At 41.3% G+C, this 17175-nt stretch overlaps 1 protein-coding gene across 1 annotated transcript in view; it reads right to left on the minus strand.

Moving 5' to 3' along the window:
- ABCA13 (ATP binding cassette subfamily A member 13) overlaps positions 1-17175 on the minus strand; it is a 316624-nt gene that overhangs the window by 231991 nt on the left and 67458 nt on the right. The window contains exons 18-24 of the mRNA XM_074986018.1: positions 14901-16706; positions 14382-14488; positions 11500-11618; positions 8846-9018; positions 8080-8156; positions 6426-6547; positions 2519-2713 (exon numbers count right to left, since the gene is read on the minus strand). Of these exons, the coding sequence (XP_074842119.1) occupies positions 2519-2713; positions 6426-6547; positions 8080-8156; positions 8846-9018; positions 11500-11618; positions 14382-14488; positions 14901-16706 (2599 nt within the window). The remainder of the gene's footprint in view (positions 1-2518; positions 2714-6425; positions 6548-8079; positions 8157-8845; positions 9019-11499; positions 11619-14381; positions 14489-14900; positions 16707-17175) is intronic.

Below are 17175 nucleotides of genomic sequence, written 5' to 3' on the forward strand. Positions count from 1 at the left end.
TAGAACAAAAAGATTCCCTGTTGCTCACCAAGTCCAGAAGTCCCAGCCTTAAAGAAGCAATGTGCCACAATGTGCTGTCTCCGTGTTATGACATAGCTCTCAAGAGCATCAAAATTATCTCGCTTAGTTTCTTCTGGAAGTGCAGGTAAGTATGGTTCCCCCACACATTTGCTTTGGACTAATATAATCCTCATACACGAGAGTCGGCTGTTGCAAATATCATACCATAACCCATGCTATTCTTCTCCTGAAGACATGAGCTATTATAAAATCACAGGCAATATTTTTCAAAAGCGCTATAAGTAACACTGCCCCGTTAAAAATTTTCAAAAACACCCAAGTCATTTTGGACATTCCCACCACCAGCATTCCCTGTAAGCTGAGCACTTGGGCAGCTATCCAGGAGAGAATCGGGTGCCACTCAGCTGATTGGCAGAGCACGCATGGCCAGCAGCATTTGTTTCTAACAGTGGTGCACATTTGCACATGCCTCAATATGCATAAATTTTATTCCACACAGGGATGGAAAATCTTAGAGGGAACAATGTCCACCAGCCTCCCCTGACTTCACATCCCAAGTTCCAGTCTGGCTATTTTTAGTAGAGTAGCATGAGCGTCACAAGATTGAGTCTGTCAGCCAGGGCTCATGAGCTCACTGCCATGGGCTGGAAGTAGAAGTCCCACTGGAACTTAGAAGCCAACATTCCAATAAAATTTAGATTCTTAAGTCACTAAGATGATTCAGGAAATTTGGACCATGGTACAATCTCACTGCTCCCAAGTGATTCAGGGATTCTATTGTCCTCAATCATAGAATTTGGTGGGAATTTTGATCGAAAATTTTTGATCTGTTCATTTATCTTTTTTAGTCAAAGTATTTGTGCAGAACAAAAAAAATCCCAGTGCGGTTATGTATTGAAGGTGATGGCTCTGTATTTGTGTGTGGAATGAACATATTTAGCCTGTGCACATGGTTACTGTTATAATTTCAATAGCATAGGGAACATTTTTACAAAACCTAGTAAAGCCAATAAAGCACTTATCTGTGCACTGTTGTACTAGATAAATGACTTAAGTGGTATTGGGGTTTGCTTTTTGTTTTCTCACAAATGATGCCACATGATGCCACATCAGAGATGCTCAATTTACATGTCAAAAGATGACTAATTGTAAGTTCCAGTCCTGGAAACTCAACAAAGGTCTGAAAATTGAACTGTGTTTTTATGGACTCTGAAGTTTCTGTGATTAGCATTTAGCTGACCATTTTATTGATGATTCAGGAGGCAGAACATAATCAAATAACACTCCTGTGGCAGCTACAGTAATTGCTCACATGGAGGACTAATACTAGAAAAGTATTTACGCATTCTTAGCTTCATCCAGTTAGCAACAGGAGTTACAACATTATAACCACCCAACTCTCAAGGAACTTTGAGACCATTGTTCGGGAACTATTTGTTAGTGCTAAACAAGCAAGCCTGACCCACAAATTAGCTCCATGTTGCCTCAACACTTTCCTAGATGGTGCAGTGTTAATTACAGAGCTGTCTTTCTTTTGGGGTGAGATACAAGACCAAGGTCTGGATCTGCTAGGTCTCTAAAAGATTCCACGCACATTGTTGCAATACCTGAGGGTGTTTGATCTGGTGTTATGCTGGCCTCCAAACTAATCTTGCCTGCTCACTCTAACACACTATTATCAATTAAATGAGCTATTATTTACCCACCATTCTGAAACTGTTGTGTCACAGCCCGGATTAGAACTTGGGGTTCCCCGATTCCCGTCTCTGTGCCTAAAAGCATACTCCTTCGTTAAAAATAAAGTTACTTACGAAACCTGGGAGAAAACCCAGCCTGAGGCCTCAGTCCTACCACCCTCTTTCGCATTAGTGTGGGAAAGGAGAGGGGCAGAACATAAGGATCTCCCTGGATCTTCCTTCCCCATCCCCATAAACAGCAGGGAAGGAGGCATCCTCCAGGTCTGATTTAATTCCCACTGACTTCAGTGAGAGCTGGACCAGGTCTTCACACACAGGAGTACATCCTGCTGCAGCCCTACTGGTTCCACAGTGCAAAGCAAAGTTATGGGAACACCAGTAAGGGCCGTGTTTGGATTCTACTGAGATAAATACCTAGGACAGCAGTTTTCCAACTGTGCATTACCAACTGAATTGCCAGGACTGGTGTTAGACTTGCTGGGGTCCAAGATTGAAGCCAAAACCCCAAGTCCTACTGCCCAGGGCTGATGCCCTCAAGCTTTGGCTTTATGCAAGCCTCTTTCCCCACAGAGCAGTGGGGCATGGATTTTGGATTCCCTCCTCAAGGGAGAGGGGCTTGGCATTTGGTGCTCCTTCTCAGGGCTGTGTAGTAATTTAGATTCTCAGAAGGTGGTCACAGTGCAATGCAGTGTGAGAAACTCTGATCTACGAAAACAAAATATATGGGGCAGGACAATGGGCAGTAATTGGGTTAATTGCCTGCTGGCTAAGTTCAGGATTTAAATACTTGCTCCTCTTACCTTGTAAGTAATATCACGCAAGTTCAAATTCTGAGCAATCAGTACAATCATGGTATACAAGTCCAGTGCTGGGAGAGAACAAAGTTCCTTCACTGCCAGAGAAGTTTTGCCATTTGCAGGAAACGTCAGCAAGAGACTAAGCACTTCTTCATCACATCTTCCAGCTAATGCTACCCCAAGGGCACTGGATAGAAACTGTTGTAAATGTACATGAATTAAAATTTATCCTGCCTGAAAATATATCAAGATTTTTAAATGAATACACTGAATCTCCCTCATCACATAAATAACTATTTATAACAGTTACCAATAGAACTGGAAGGCAAGAGTTACATATTTGTCAAGATGACATGCTTGACATAACTTTATACTATATAGGCATCTAAAGAAATAAATACATTGCTCATTACCATTTATTTTAATTTGTAAATCTGTTAATCATTCAGTTACTAGACACCATCCCTGGATTTTGTCATGAACCCTTAAAAACACTCAAAATTCATATAAAAAAAGCTCTCATACATTTTAAATACAAAACTGGCTAGAAAAGGTTAGAAAGGGATGGCGCAAAACTTGGTGACTGGGAGACAAAATAGAAGATAAATTCAACATCAATAATTGCAAAATAATGAACAATGGAAAATATAATCTCAAATCTACATACAAAATCATAGGGTCTAAATTAGCTAGTATCACACATGAAGGATCATGGCAACATGTTGGAGAGTCTCTGCAAACATCCAATCAATGTGCACTAGCTATCAAGAAAGCTAACAGAATCTTAGGACTCGTTAGGAAAAGGATAGATAATAAAACATACAATATCACAGTGTTACTATATAAATCCATGGTACGCCCATATCTCAAATACTGCATACAGTCCTAGATGCCCATCTCAGCACAAGAGATTTTAATTCACAAAGGTGTAGAGGAAAACTAAAATAATTAGGTATATGGAACAGCTTCCATATGAAGAAAGATTAGAAAGACTGGGACTGTTCAACTTAGAAAAGACACAACAAAGTGGGAGACAGGACAGAACTCTATAAAATCATGTGTGGTATTGAGAAACTAACTACAAAATTGTTAGTTATCTCTTTGCATATTACAAATGGTAGGTGTCACCTGATTAAATTAATAGGTTTCAAGTTTGCTTAAAACATAATTACTTTTTCACACAGTCAACTAGTAAAAACAACAAGGAGTCTTGTGGCATGTGAAAGACTAACAGATTTATTTGGACATAGGTTTTCACAGATGAAACCCCACTTTGTTAGATGCAGTCCACCTTTGCAATGAATTGCAATGAGACTTTTGAAGGTCAAAAAATATAACTGGGTTCAAAAGAGAATTACATAAGCTCATAATTGACCCATCAATGGCTATTACCCAAGTTGGTCCGGGATGCATAACACCAATATTCTGCATATCCCCAAATCTCCAACTGCCAGAAGATCAAACTGGACTAATTAATAATTTCCATGTTGTGGTCACCATGTTCAGTATAGGGCACTGGCCATGGTTGGAAGACAGGACATTGGGCTAAGTGGAGCACTGGATTGGCCATTATGTTAATGGAATGTATGTCTACACACCACACTAAGGTTTGATTCAGATTTAAGCTCATGTCCCTTTTCTGCCCACACACCAATCCGTCAGACTCAGGTAAGGAAGCACTTAAGACCTAGGTCCTAACATCCAAGGGTCCAAGCCCTGCCATTTTCAGAGCAGATATAGCTCAAGCAGAAGATCCGAGTCTTATTGTTTGAATAGTGCAGTTTGGATGCATTAAAATAGCTATGAGATCAAAGTTCAGCACAGTAAACCCAAGTTTACCATGCAGTGGGGACACTCAAGCTTGGCTTGGAAACACAAAGTGCATAGCTCTGGACCTTTGACCAGGGCATGTCTGCGGATTGTGTCAGTGTCACACATGGACACTTGGAGGGAGGCTGGTCCCTCAGTAATGGCATCACAAGATATAGATGGCTGAAAAATCATTGACGAATAATGCAGTTTCAGTCAAACTATAATATTTTGTGAGGAAACTGTCATTTCAATAAATGTTTCAATAGGAAAAAGGCAAAATAGTTCATTTTGACAATTTTTTCACCTTAGTTTATATTAAAATGTTAATGTTAAAGATATTTTACTATTGCGTATATATTATCCATATATTTACTATACATGTGCAATAAAAGTTTTTATACTGTAAAAACCAATAATTTTAATGGCCCCATATTGAATCTTCTATGAATTTTGTTTCATGGAATTTTTTAAATGAATTTTTCATCGAAGAGAATTCTGATTCCTAAGCAGCTTTATTGCAAGCCACTCATGGCTTTATCCAACAAATTATAGCCCATGCTTTGAGCTCATTCTGGGTATTGAGAAGTAGGGCGGTTTTCTGGGCAACAGTTGTATGTATGGTTGACATAATAGGCCACTAAGTGAGAAGTCTGTTAGATTCCATTTCTGAATGGTCTTTTCACACAGAATTGCAAAGAGCACGTGACTGTAGTCTATAATTGAGGTGACACCAAGGTACAGATAAGTGTACCAAGGACAGCAATCTGAAAACTTGGTTAAACTCTCCCCGCCACCCCAACTGCAAATGAAAAAAAATGGATTTCATAACTATATCCACTACATGCCATATATGTAACAGATGCATAAGTTGCACCTCAACATGCTTGAATGCTGTGAAAAAAGTAACAATGTATTACCATGCCCCATATGGATTGGGTGTGTTCAAGGACTGTTTTTTCCACAAGCAAATGTTGTATGAATATACGTATGTGGTATTTGTTTGCACATCAGTGTGTGCCACAATTTTTGCAGGTATAAGTCAAGTGATTGCATTTGAAAATTCAGCTCCATGGCATTATTATTTCAAGAAGAACAGGGATATAAGTTTACTGTCCAATTCCTCTTATACTGAATCCCTTCCAGGTACCTTGTCTACTTTTATTGTTAATGAAGTAATGCAATAGCACCAATGGCAGTTATTCACAATGACAATAGAACAGAAGTCAGAAATAATTAAAGTTAGGATTGTCTTGTGAAAGTCTTCAAACTGAGAATTGCCATTCCAAGGATCAAGCCTTCTATGGACAAAACCTGCACTGTCCTCCCCTGGTGGAGCATGGGTGACATCCAGTGGCTACTTAATTGGTCTGATCCATTTCAGTCAAGGACCAAAATACCAGTTCATTTCCAACATGTGAATGCACAGACACAGAGGAAATAACAGTTGTAGTTAGCTGCCCCCTTTATGAGTCATACTTGACCAAGGAGAGCTAATGCTACTACAAGCCTCAGAGAGAGGGAATCTATCATAGTCATGGGAAACAAGAAAATAACATCAAGCATCTTGGCAGAGTAACAGATTGACAGCATCCAGAAAGTGATATACTTGCCTCACTAAAATCTGTGAGTTCTGGGGGTCACAGTGCAATTTCTCTATGGCACCTATGATTCTCCAGAATTTCCTGATAGTCGGTAAAAATGGGTTAAACTCCACTGAAACCAATAGAGCATTGCCTATTTACAGGAAAATTGGCCTTATCCTTTCCCCCATCCACCCACCAACTAAAACCTGAAACATTTGGCTCGTTAAAGAGGTAATACAATGTAAATTATCCAAGCAGGTGAAAACTTGAAGTTTCTAACAGACTTTGCAATGCCTCAGGCTTTGGCTGCTAGCACCACAGATTATTTCAGGGGGCTTTTAATGCATTTTGGATCTCCCAGACAAAAACAGCCTTCCCCGTATAAAATGGAAAATGAAAACGTAGGAGGCCCCCCTCCCGAACAAGTCTAGATCGTTTCTGCACCAGCTAAGAGAGGCGGCGAAGCATTTTTATAAGTCAACATGTTAATTCAGCACACTTCTCTCATCTCATACCTTGGAGTGAGAGGTACTGGATTCCAAGAGCGTGTCGACAGTCTCTTCAGAAAGGCCAACTGAAGAACGAAGCCTCAGTGCCAGCTCGCTAGCATTCTGCACACAGTCTTTGATTTTCAAGTCTTCAGTGCAAGAAAACAAGTATTGTCAATTACCAACCAAACTGTTTTAATTAGGGTCACTAGGCAGCCCTCTATTTCCTGGCAGATCTATGCTGAGAAGCCATGAAAGGGGTGAGTACAGTTTCCAAGGCATGCTGTTCTCTTCCTTGGTTAGAAGGCATTGTAGGGATTCCAGACCCACATGCAGAGAGGTTTACTCCACTGGAGTGAAATCATGGCCCTACCAAATTCACAGCCATGAAAAATATGTCAAAGACCAGGAAATCTGGCCTTCTGTCATGAAATTTGGTATTTTTGTGATTTTACACTCTACTATACAGATGTCATGGAGGGAGATCAGTGTTTCTCAAACTGGAGATCCTGACACAAAATAAAATTATGTGGGGGGGAGGGGTCATAAGATTATTTTAAAGGGATCATGGTACTGTCACCCTTACTTCTGTGCTGACTTCAGAGCAGGGTGGCCAGGGAGAGGCAGTTGTTAGCTAGGTGCACAGCTCCAAAAGCAGCACCGTCGGCAGCAATGCAAAAGTAAGGGTGGCAGTATCTTACGTCATCCATCAAGCCACCCTCTCCAGCTGCCCAGCTCTGAAAGCAGCACTGCCACCAGCAGCAACTCTGAAGTAAGGGTGGCAATACAATATCATATCATCTTTACTTCTATACTGCTACAGGTGGCAGCTCTGCCTTCAGAGCTGGACTACCGGCCAGCAATCTCTGCTGTGCAGCTGCCCAGCTCTGAAGTCAGTGCTGTTGCCAGCGAAAGCACAGAAGTAAGGACAGCAGTACCACAATAACCTGCAACTCCCCACAGCTCCTTTTTCGGTCAGGATCTCTACAACTGCAACACTGAACGGTCAGATTTAAATTGCTGAAAAAAACCTTTTTGTAAAATCCTATGACACAAATTATCTAAAAAGGACTGTGAATTTTGTAGGGTTCTAAGCATAAGCTAATTCCCCACATATGGTCTGGGAAATAGGCTCCTTAAATTACCAAAGACATTTTTCAATCATTTAAACCGGCTTCTCGCTCTGCTCTTCAGATCTCCCTGCTCAGAAGGATTCCAAGAGCATGTGACTGGGGCAGTCCTAGTCAGCAAGGTTTCCATAGATTCAATGTGGACAGGGGGTCAGTGGCAAAAAGCAGGCTAGGGTGACAGTGGGGAGGACAGACCCAGTGTTCTCTGTAAGTTGAGCACTTGGGCAGCCACCCAGGAAAGAGTCAGGTGCCACCTGCTGATTGGCACGGCACCCATAGCTGCCCATAGCCAGCAGCATGTGTTTCTATTGGCGGAGCACATCCACCCACCCCTTGGTGCACAAATATTTCTTCTGAGCATGGAGGGAAACAATTATCAGGAATACTGGACAGACCCCATATGACTCCTAAGACACCAATATTGGTGCTTTCCATAAGCAGCATTCTTTTAATTTTATGTTTTATGTTTTCTCTCGCCTTGTGAGCATATGATGATCTCTAAAACAGCACGGTACTTAAAGTTAGCTCCTGTAAAGGAACCAGGTACTCACCATTTGGCAGACTGAAGTTACTGAGAAAAGCTACCACTGGATTTCCTGACAAAGATTCTCCCAGATTTCCAGCCAACCTGAAACAACACTGTAAGTTTCACAAGAAGCCATTTCCAAAGAGTGGGCTCTATCTTATGTTAACCATACCACGTATAGGGATTATCCTGGACTACTGTAGTAGCTATAATTAAGCAAAAGGTTAATTTTCTAAGGGCCAGATGAGGACTGCTGCTTGTAGCTGTGAGCTGTTATAGGTGGGGAGGGGGCCTTCCTACTATGCACACACACTCTGCTTGGGCAGGGATAATCACATTCCCTGCCCAGGGTGAGTTATGAGAGGAAATGATTCATGACAAGAGCTCACTATTATTAAGATGCCTGTTAAGTGTCCACATTTCTGAACTATATAAGGTAGAGAAGAAGAAAAGATATTTTCACAATTCGGAGTCAAGTCAGTAACTGTTGCTGCAGTACTGCTGACCCCTCTAGTGACTGCAAAGTAACATGTGCTTTTCTTTGAATACTTCCAGCTCGTTTTTATAAATAGGGATTTTAATCATCATGGATCAATGGTATATAGTGCTGTTGGGAACTCTGACCAATCTCCATTTAACAAGGATCTTATACTGTTAACCAAATAATAGGTGAACTGAGTTCACACTGTAACAGTGCAAAATTTTCATGACTGTGTATGAAACAAGATCACTATAACTATCAAAAATAGCGTATAACAGCACCACATGGCAGTGAAAACTAAAGGCTTTACATTTGTATATGTTTCTGGATGTGCTCAAACGTGAGTTGATGTTCACAGCTGCTACAGGTGGTATTTTGTAGTGTTCTGAGGAAGCTCTCCACGGCACTAGCAAGTTTCTTGTTTGCATACAAAAGGTTCTCACAGTACCCTTCACTGGAAGCTGACCACATTGTTTCCCGCTCCTGCAAAAGATGGCAACTGTAATTAAATTTACATGCAGTATATTGATTTGCCTGAAATAACAGGCCTTAACTGCTAAATATTATGTATTTTCTGAAAAACTTTGCTTAAAAAGAAACATGCATCGACATGTGGATAATGATTTATTAAACATCTGCAACCATTTGTTGCCCTCATATCATGACTTTTGTATTGTTATCTCTGTTTATCCTTTTATCTAAGTATTCTCTTGCAAGTTTTTTTTTGCACTTTTTTTACATGCGCTTTGTGTTGGTGAATGACATCATAGAGAAGGAGAAAGTGAGAGAAATAATCAAGAAAATCATGGGCTGCATCTACACTATGAGATAAATTTGAATTTAAGGCAGCTAGCTTGATATAGCTAGCTTGATATTACCATGTGACTGTCTTCACTGTAAATACCATTATCTCAATTTTTGAGCACTAATATGGAGATTACAATATCACCGTTATCTGACACGTACAGTGTCAAGTTCAAATTTAGATGTTTGATTAAAGGCCAGTGTGGAAGTGCCACGTCTTAAAATCGAATTTATTAGCCTCCACAAGTATCCCATATGTATCCTACGAAGCTGTGCACTGCACCTGGCTCCCAGGTCCCTGCTACTAGCTTGAGCCGGGAAATTGACCAGGGCTGCCGCACCGTCAGTTTCCCAGGTCCCCCAAGCTGCAGGGACCCAGGAAACTGACAGCACTGCTGCACCTGGCTCCTGGCTCAGAATGCAGGGCTGAGAGAACTGTGGGTTAGGTTCCCACAATGCACTGCTGCAATAGTCGATGTTTGGTGATTTCAGTGTAGAAGCAACATGTTAAATTTGTTGGGAGCCTGTGGGACATGAGAATATTCAAAATTGAATTTTAAAAAAATGGCATTATAAATTAGATTTTAATAAATTTGAATTTATTTCATAGCGTAGATGTAGCCAGGCAAAATTCTATTCTCAGAGCTGGCGGCCAACCAGTCTACTCACTTCACATCAGGGCTGGGGTAAATTATGGCCCTGGCCCACAAAGATCATATCAGACCTTTTAGTCTTACCCTTAAGTCCCTTCCTGGGAGCAGGATTAGGGCTTTGCCCTGTTTTGGTGCTTTAGCTGGGAAGTGGCATTGGGAGCAGGGTCAATCAGGGGTCTGTGTATGTTGTCCCCACCACAAGGGGGTTTAGGCTGCTGCTGCCTCCAAGACCCACTTCAGGTAAGTGCCTCCTGCTTATTAAACTTGAGACCCTGCCCGCAGCACCCCAATCCCCTGCTGCAGCTCTGATCCCCCTCCCACCCTCCAAACCTTTTGACCCCAGTGTGGCACACCCTCCTGTACCTTAAAACCTTCATCCTCAGCCCCGATCCAAAATTTTGAACCCCCCAACCAGATCTTTACCTACCTTTGCACCCCATCCCTTGCCTGTGCCTCCTCCCACTCCCCTCTATCCCAGCTCAGACCACCTTCCTGCACCCCAAGCCCACATCCACAGCCCAACCACAGAGCCTGCACCCCAGCCACACTCCAATCCCTTGACCTAGCTGAGAGCCTCCCCTTGCACACCAAAGCCCTTGGTCTCAGCCCAAAGCAGTCTCCTACACCCTCCATTCCTCATTTCTGAAACCACTCCAGAGCCTGCATGTCCAACAAGAGCTCTCATCCCCTTCTGGACCCCCAGTCCCCAATGTTGGGACCATTCATGGCCCTACATACAATGTCCATACCAACATGTGGTTCTCAGGCCACAAAGTTTGCCCACCCCAGCCTTACATATTCAGAACTCCCACTTACTCAACAAGAGCTTGAGCTAAATATCAGAATAGAGAACCAAAACTGAGAAAAGGAGAACTTTATAAAAAGGATGAATTTAAGGTTTTAGTTGTCTCTGATGGTTTGGTTCCCCTCTCACTGAAGTCAATGGCAAACATCTCTCCAATTTCAATAGATCAGGACAGTGCACTGAATGGAACACTAAATGCTACAATTGTTGATCTTCCAATTATGACTTTTACCATACTTGAGAACTGTTTAAGATACACAGATCAATCACTCTTGGCAAGCACAGTTAATATGTACTCTGGGTGTTACTTTAGTCCACATTATTCTTACTAGTAGGGTCATTTGTATTTGATTGGATTTTATCCTTGTCCTTTTAAATTTTTAATGCTGTGGAATAACCTGTAATGCTGGGATAGATGCTGTTAATAATATAATTCAAGAAAAATGCCATTTGCTGTTTGGTACTCAAAGATTATCTAGCAATTCTGTTTACAACTTTGAGCACATATTTTGTGATTTACTGAGTATTACTATCAAGCATGACAGAACAACATTCCTTTAAAATCCTGATAACACACAAACATAGTGATTGATTTTTCAGGCAGGAGGGAAAAAAAGATGGAAAATCCTCAGGAAGTAAATTTCCAGTGTGAAATTTCAAGCATGACAAAAGGATGTTTGCAGGATTAGAAATCCCTCAAACCTGATACTGCTTGTGAACCGAACTGATTCCTTCAATGGCAGAAAGGAGGAAACGTCTTGTTGGGTCTCCCTGGCAGTTCGTAAAAGCACAGAGAAGGTTGCTGATGACAGTAGGGTTTTCTGTAAGAGAAAACAGGTAGGCTGAATCAGTGAAAATATCACCCTAAGGCCGTGTCTACACTAGCCCCAAACTTCGAAATAGCCATGTAAATGGCCATTTCGAAGTTTACTAGCGAAGCACTGAAATACATATTCAGCGCCTCATTAGCATGCGGGCAGCCACGGCACTTCGAAATTGACACGGCTCGCTGCCACACGGCTCGTCCCAATGGGGCTCCTTTTCGAAAGGACCCCACCTACTTCGAAGTCCCCTTATTCCTGTGAGCAGATGGGAATAAGGGGACTTCGAAGTAGGCGGGGTTCTTTCGAAAAGGAGCCCCGTCTGGACGAGCCGCGTGGTGGCGAGCCGCATCAATTTCAAAGTGCCGCGGCTGCCGCATGCTAATGAGACGCTGAATATGTATCTCAGCGCTTCATTAGTAAACTTCGAAATGGCCATTTGCATGGCCATTTCGAAGTTTTGGGCTAGTGTAGACACGGCCTAAATGTGATTCTCTGTCGGTAATGCCAATGACATTGAGAAGGATGAAGCATGAGGAAAGAAGTTTTAAAGGCAAGGGCAGGCAAATCTTGTGCTGTACACAACTGCTAGATATTATTTGTAGGTAAAATCATCCATAGGTTACATGAGAGAAAAGGGCATGTTACCATTACAACCACTCCGTGGTGTACTGCAGTGTCCCTAGCAATAGCCGAGGACAATCAGGCCTGGTGCAAAAAAACTAGCAGAGAGGAACTTAGTGATGGCTTCACAACAGCAAGATGCAGAGCCACACTGGGGAGGTTAAAGCAGACCTTCAAAGACTCCCCCACCCCTGTTATATCTAACATAAGATACTGGTCTTCAGTTGCAAAGCCACTTAGTCAATTCCCTCCCTATAATCTCTAATTTGCCATCAAACTCTTGACTTGTGCCTCTGATTGGTCTAAGATGTCAACATCCACTGCCTAGTTAGAATATTTTAAATAAAGCACATTTGTGCTTTCTTCCATACTGCTCTTTGTTGGGAGTTCCTGGTAAATATCTGCAAAGTGCTACTTCATTATCCTCCTTCAAATCCATCCTCAGATTTCTCCTTCGCTGAAGTGCTTGCAAAAACTTGACAAAGATTATGCCACAGGGATGATGAAACTACTGCCCATCACGACGACCTATACTGTCTCACTGTTTATTTGATCTCCTTCCATTTGTCTATAGCCACCTAGTGCTTCTTATCTCACACTTAGACTATAAGTTCTTTGGTGCAGAGACTGTAGTTGTATTCTCTAATTGTACAGCACCAAGCACAGTGGGATCCTGATCCATGACTGTAACAGCAAGGAACGGTCCTGTGGCACCTTATAGACTAACAGAAAAGTTTTGAGCATGAGCTTTCATGAGCACAGACTCACTTCATCAGATGCTGGTCAGATGAAGTGAGATGAAGTGAGTCTGTGCTCACGAAAGCTCATGCTCAAAACTTTTCTGTTAGTCTATAAGGTGCCACAGGACCCTTCGTTGCTGTTACAGATTCAGACTAACACGGCTACCCCTCTGATACTTGATCCATGACTGGAGCTCCTAGGTATTAGGATAAAAACAACAAGTAATGGTGTCTTTTCACGCTGAGCAGCTCTATAGGATTCTTAGCACCATGTTTCCCTGTGGTGAGAGCTTAAAGCTACCATACCCCCACACAGCAGCAACAACTCTGACCAAGCAGCTGCCAGTGGAGAGAAGGGCCAGTGTGTAGGATAATTTACAGAAGAGAGATAATCCTACAGTTTGTGTATTGGACCTTTTATCGTCATCTGTTTGAGCTCTTAGAGAGGCAATCTTTACAGAGATGGTCAGCCACCGTATGCAAAGCAAACAGTTCCATTCCATTGATTATGGTAAGTCTGTACATGTGACAGTCAGGAGAGAATTTGGCCTAACACTGCACTTTGATTAACGTAACACTATCCAGCTGCCTCACAGAGATGAGTTGTCCCACCAGTTAACAGGAAAATGAAAAAGTAATAAAATTAATTTCTGTCATTAAATCAGCGATCTTTTACTGCATAAACATAGGAGACAAACGGCAATGCCAATTCACTCCAGTCACTTTTTCAGGACAATAATTTTTAAAGCTCAATTTATTAAAATCCAGCAGGTAAAATTTTGGTTAGTAGTTGAGCAAATTACTTCACAGAAAACAAGCACATTTTGTGTGTTTTTGATAGAGTTCTTTGTGTTTTCCCTTGACTCTGAAGAGCTACTATAACGAAATACTACTAAGATGAAGACATACAAAGAGCAGTCTAAACATTCTACTCCTACCTGACCCCTAAATAAGTGACCTGATTTTGAAAGGTCAGTGAATTCTTATGGGTGCTCAGTGCAACTGAAAACCAGAACTTACTGACTTATTTATGAGTGGAATTTTCAAAACCGGTGTTGGCTTACTCTGGTCCCATTGTAATTACTGGGAGTTTTGGCCAGGAGGTGGTTGGATCTGTATTAGGCCAACACTGACCATTTCTGAAAATCCACCCACACCTCAATCTAGGATGCCTAAATATGAAGTTAGGAACCTAAACTAAAGTGTCCATTTGTGGGACATCAGGTTATACCAGGCCTTCTGGGTCAAACTGTTTTCAGGTGTCTCTCAACTTCATTCTGAGGCTTGAGACTATCCAACTGAACTGACCACTGTGAAACATGAATGCCCTGAGCACAGTCTTAGCAACACTATAAATAATGAACCTATCTTGCTAATACTTGTTACTATAGCAACCAACCTGAAAAGGCTGTAAACACACTCCAAGCCATAATCTGCACTCTCTGTAGCAGTTGGGCATAAGAAGGGCTTAAATGCTTCTGGAAAACCTGGCACATCGCAGAGACTCTAAAGGAAAAATAATAAGAAACCATAACTTTTATGAGGATGTAATCAGAGATTGGCTTCAATAAGGACTCCATGTTCTATTACAAATATCAGGGGGGCAGACACTCATTGCAATTACATAACAGTGTAACGAGAGTGATTTCAGTGGATTCACTCTTGATTTTTGCCAATGTGAACTCAGTCAGAGTCAAGCCAAGGGTGGTGGCACTCTGTCTTCATCTGCTAGGTGGAATGTTAAGTCTTTAAAAACTTTTCTTATGTTGGCCACTGCAGTTTTCTCCCTATCCACTCTCCTTCAGATTTCTAAACCAATGAGACTTTGACTTGAATGCCAGCAGCAATAGTACCTCTGGGGGAAAAAAATCAGACCTGGACACTCGTTTTGAAAATAAGCCAGACTGTTAATATTTACCTTTGTTCTTTTAGTGAGCCTTGTCGCAAATATTCAGCCAAATAAGCCAACTGTCTGCCATACTTTTCATATGCTGATAAAGGATGGAAAATCAAATCAAAGTAATACATCATCCTTAGTACACGAGTTTTCAACTGGGCTACATCTGTTGTACCAGTAGTTCCCTCAGAAAACAATTCCATAACTGCTTGGAGTAAGGCTCCTGTGGAATTCACTTGCTGACTACTACTGGAGTGCAGCAACTCTATCCAAGGATTAGTTCTATTTAAAGTGGCCTCAATCATTGTCTCCCAGCTGGACTCTTCCTTCTGTTGGTGGGCTACAACTTGGTTGATAAGGCTGGCAAAAAATGACCTCGGGTTGAAGCTTCCTCCTGAAATATTTTTCATTAATTTGAATGATTCCATAATGACTTTTAAAGCTTTAAGAATGTCATCTTGGTTGTGTGTAAAAGGCAGCAGCAGATTTAACTTACTTTCATTCCACTGGTTTTTGCAGAAAGTTCTGAGAAAGGGCTGAGCTATACCTCTGACTGAAGCTTTTATTTCTGTCATGTTTCTTTTGCACAAACAAGTAATTGCTTCCTGAATTCTCTCCCATTTTTCTCCTTTCATTGGATCATGAGTAAAATTCAGTGCGGAAGTTAAATGTATTTTGCTAATTATATCATTAATGGGTACAAAGAAATCAAGAAGATCTTCTATTAGACTGACAGCATCATCAGTTGAGTTTATGCTTACACTGGTAACAATAGCAGCAAATCTCTCCAGTTCTGTAGAATACTTCTGCATATTTGCTAAAGACCTAGTAATTTCACCTGCAATACCATTTAAATCATTCAGTTCACTCAAATTTGCAACCAGTGCGGTTGACGTGTTTGCAGTTTCAGAACCATATGAATTGGAATGCTTAGCTTGCATAGACAGGTACGTCAAATCAAGAAACGCTTTCACTGTATCTGCCACTTGATGTTGGTTTGAATGCAGACCCTCCGCTGTTTCAACTTCAGTTAACCGTTCTACTGCACCATATACAGCTCCTTGGAGATTTGAAAAGACCATCTCAATGTAGTCCAAGTTTTCCACTGCATGTGAGTTTATTGATGATTCCAAAATATTAGCTACCTTTTCTGAAACTTGCTTGGACAATGTCAAAAAATTAACAATGACTTCTACTATCTTTGCGAGCTTTACAAATTTGTTGCTTGCCCACAATGAGCGCAAATCAACAGCAATCTCTGGAAAAGGGCTGCTAGTATAGTTAGATTCCCTGCTCCAAAAGATGAGGCCAAGTAATTTCTCTCTGATTTCTGTGAGCTGCCTGTCTTCCAAAGGAAGCGTTTTATCCACTGAATCCAACAGTTCACTTATATTAGCAAGTACCATTTCTTGAAGAATGGGATAGTTAACTAGGAAATCCTTGAAATAGCTGTTAAAAATATGCTTGAACCTTCCCATTTCTAGAGAAGTTTGCCTCATAAGTTGAAGAGTTTTAGAAAAATCTCTAGTCAGCTGGACAAGGTCCTCAGAATTACTATCATTAAACAACATCTGAGACACAAAAGTGAATAGCTCACTATTTCTTCTGCTGCCATTTTTTACAGAAAAATCTTTAAACAGAAAATTATACAAATTTCTGGTAAAGTTCAGCCCTTTTGCACTGTAAAAATGAAGTGTCCCGTTTTCAGATATGGCTGCATCCTTGATTAGTTCATAAATATTTTCTTTCAACTCATCAACTTGTTCCTTTAGATTGACAGACTGATTGAAGCTTATCAGAGTTCCAGTGTCATCTTTGGGGAATATCCTGCAACAGATATATTTGCTTATTCAAATTACCATTTATGTAAAAATATTTTAGGGAAAAAAGTAGTAAAATATGAAGTATTACCACAAAATGGAGAGAGGTTATCAGTAAGCTATGATTAGTGTCTGGCTGTGGACCCTTGTAATACAAAAGACATTCTGACTGGTCAATCAGATCTTTTGGATGATGCTATAATAGGCATCTCGTCAATGAAAAATCCATATGACCAGAGATGTAAGTTGGCCAATACAGAACACCAGTAAGATGTGGCCATCAGTATTGGCCCATACATAGGAAATAATGAAGTGCTGCTAGAACCTCCTGGCTGGGCCACTTATGGAAGCAGAGGTGGGGGGCAAAAGGACCAGCTGCCCCAGAGCCCAGGCATATAAGAGGGCTTGCAGGACTCCTGGGCACCACTACTGCCACTACCACAGAATTGGCCAGAGCCCTGGGTTATTTAAATCAC

This window comes from Carettochelys insculpta, chromosome 2 (genome assembly GCF_033958435.1).
Source record: "Carettochelys insculpta isolate YL-2023 chromosome 2, ASM3395843v1, whole genome shotgun sequence".
NCBI classification, from domain to species: domain Eukaryota; kingdom Metazoa; phylum Chordata; order Testudines; family Carettochelyidae; genus Carettochelys; species Carettochelys insculpta.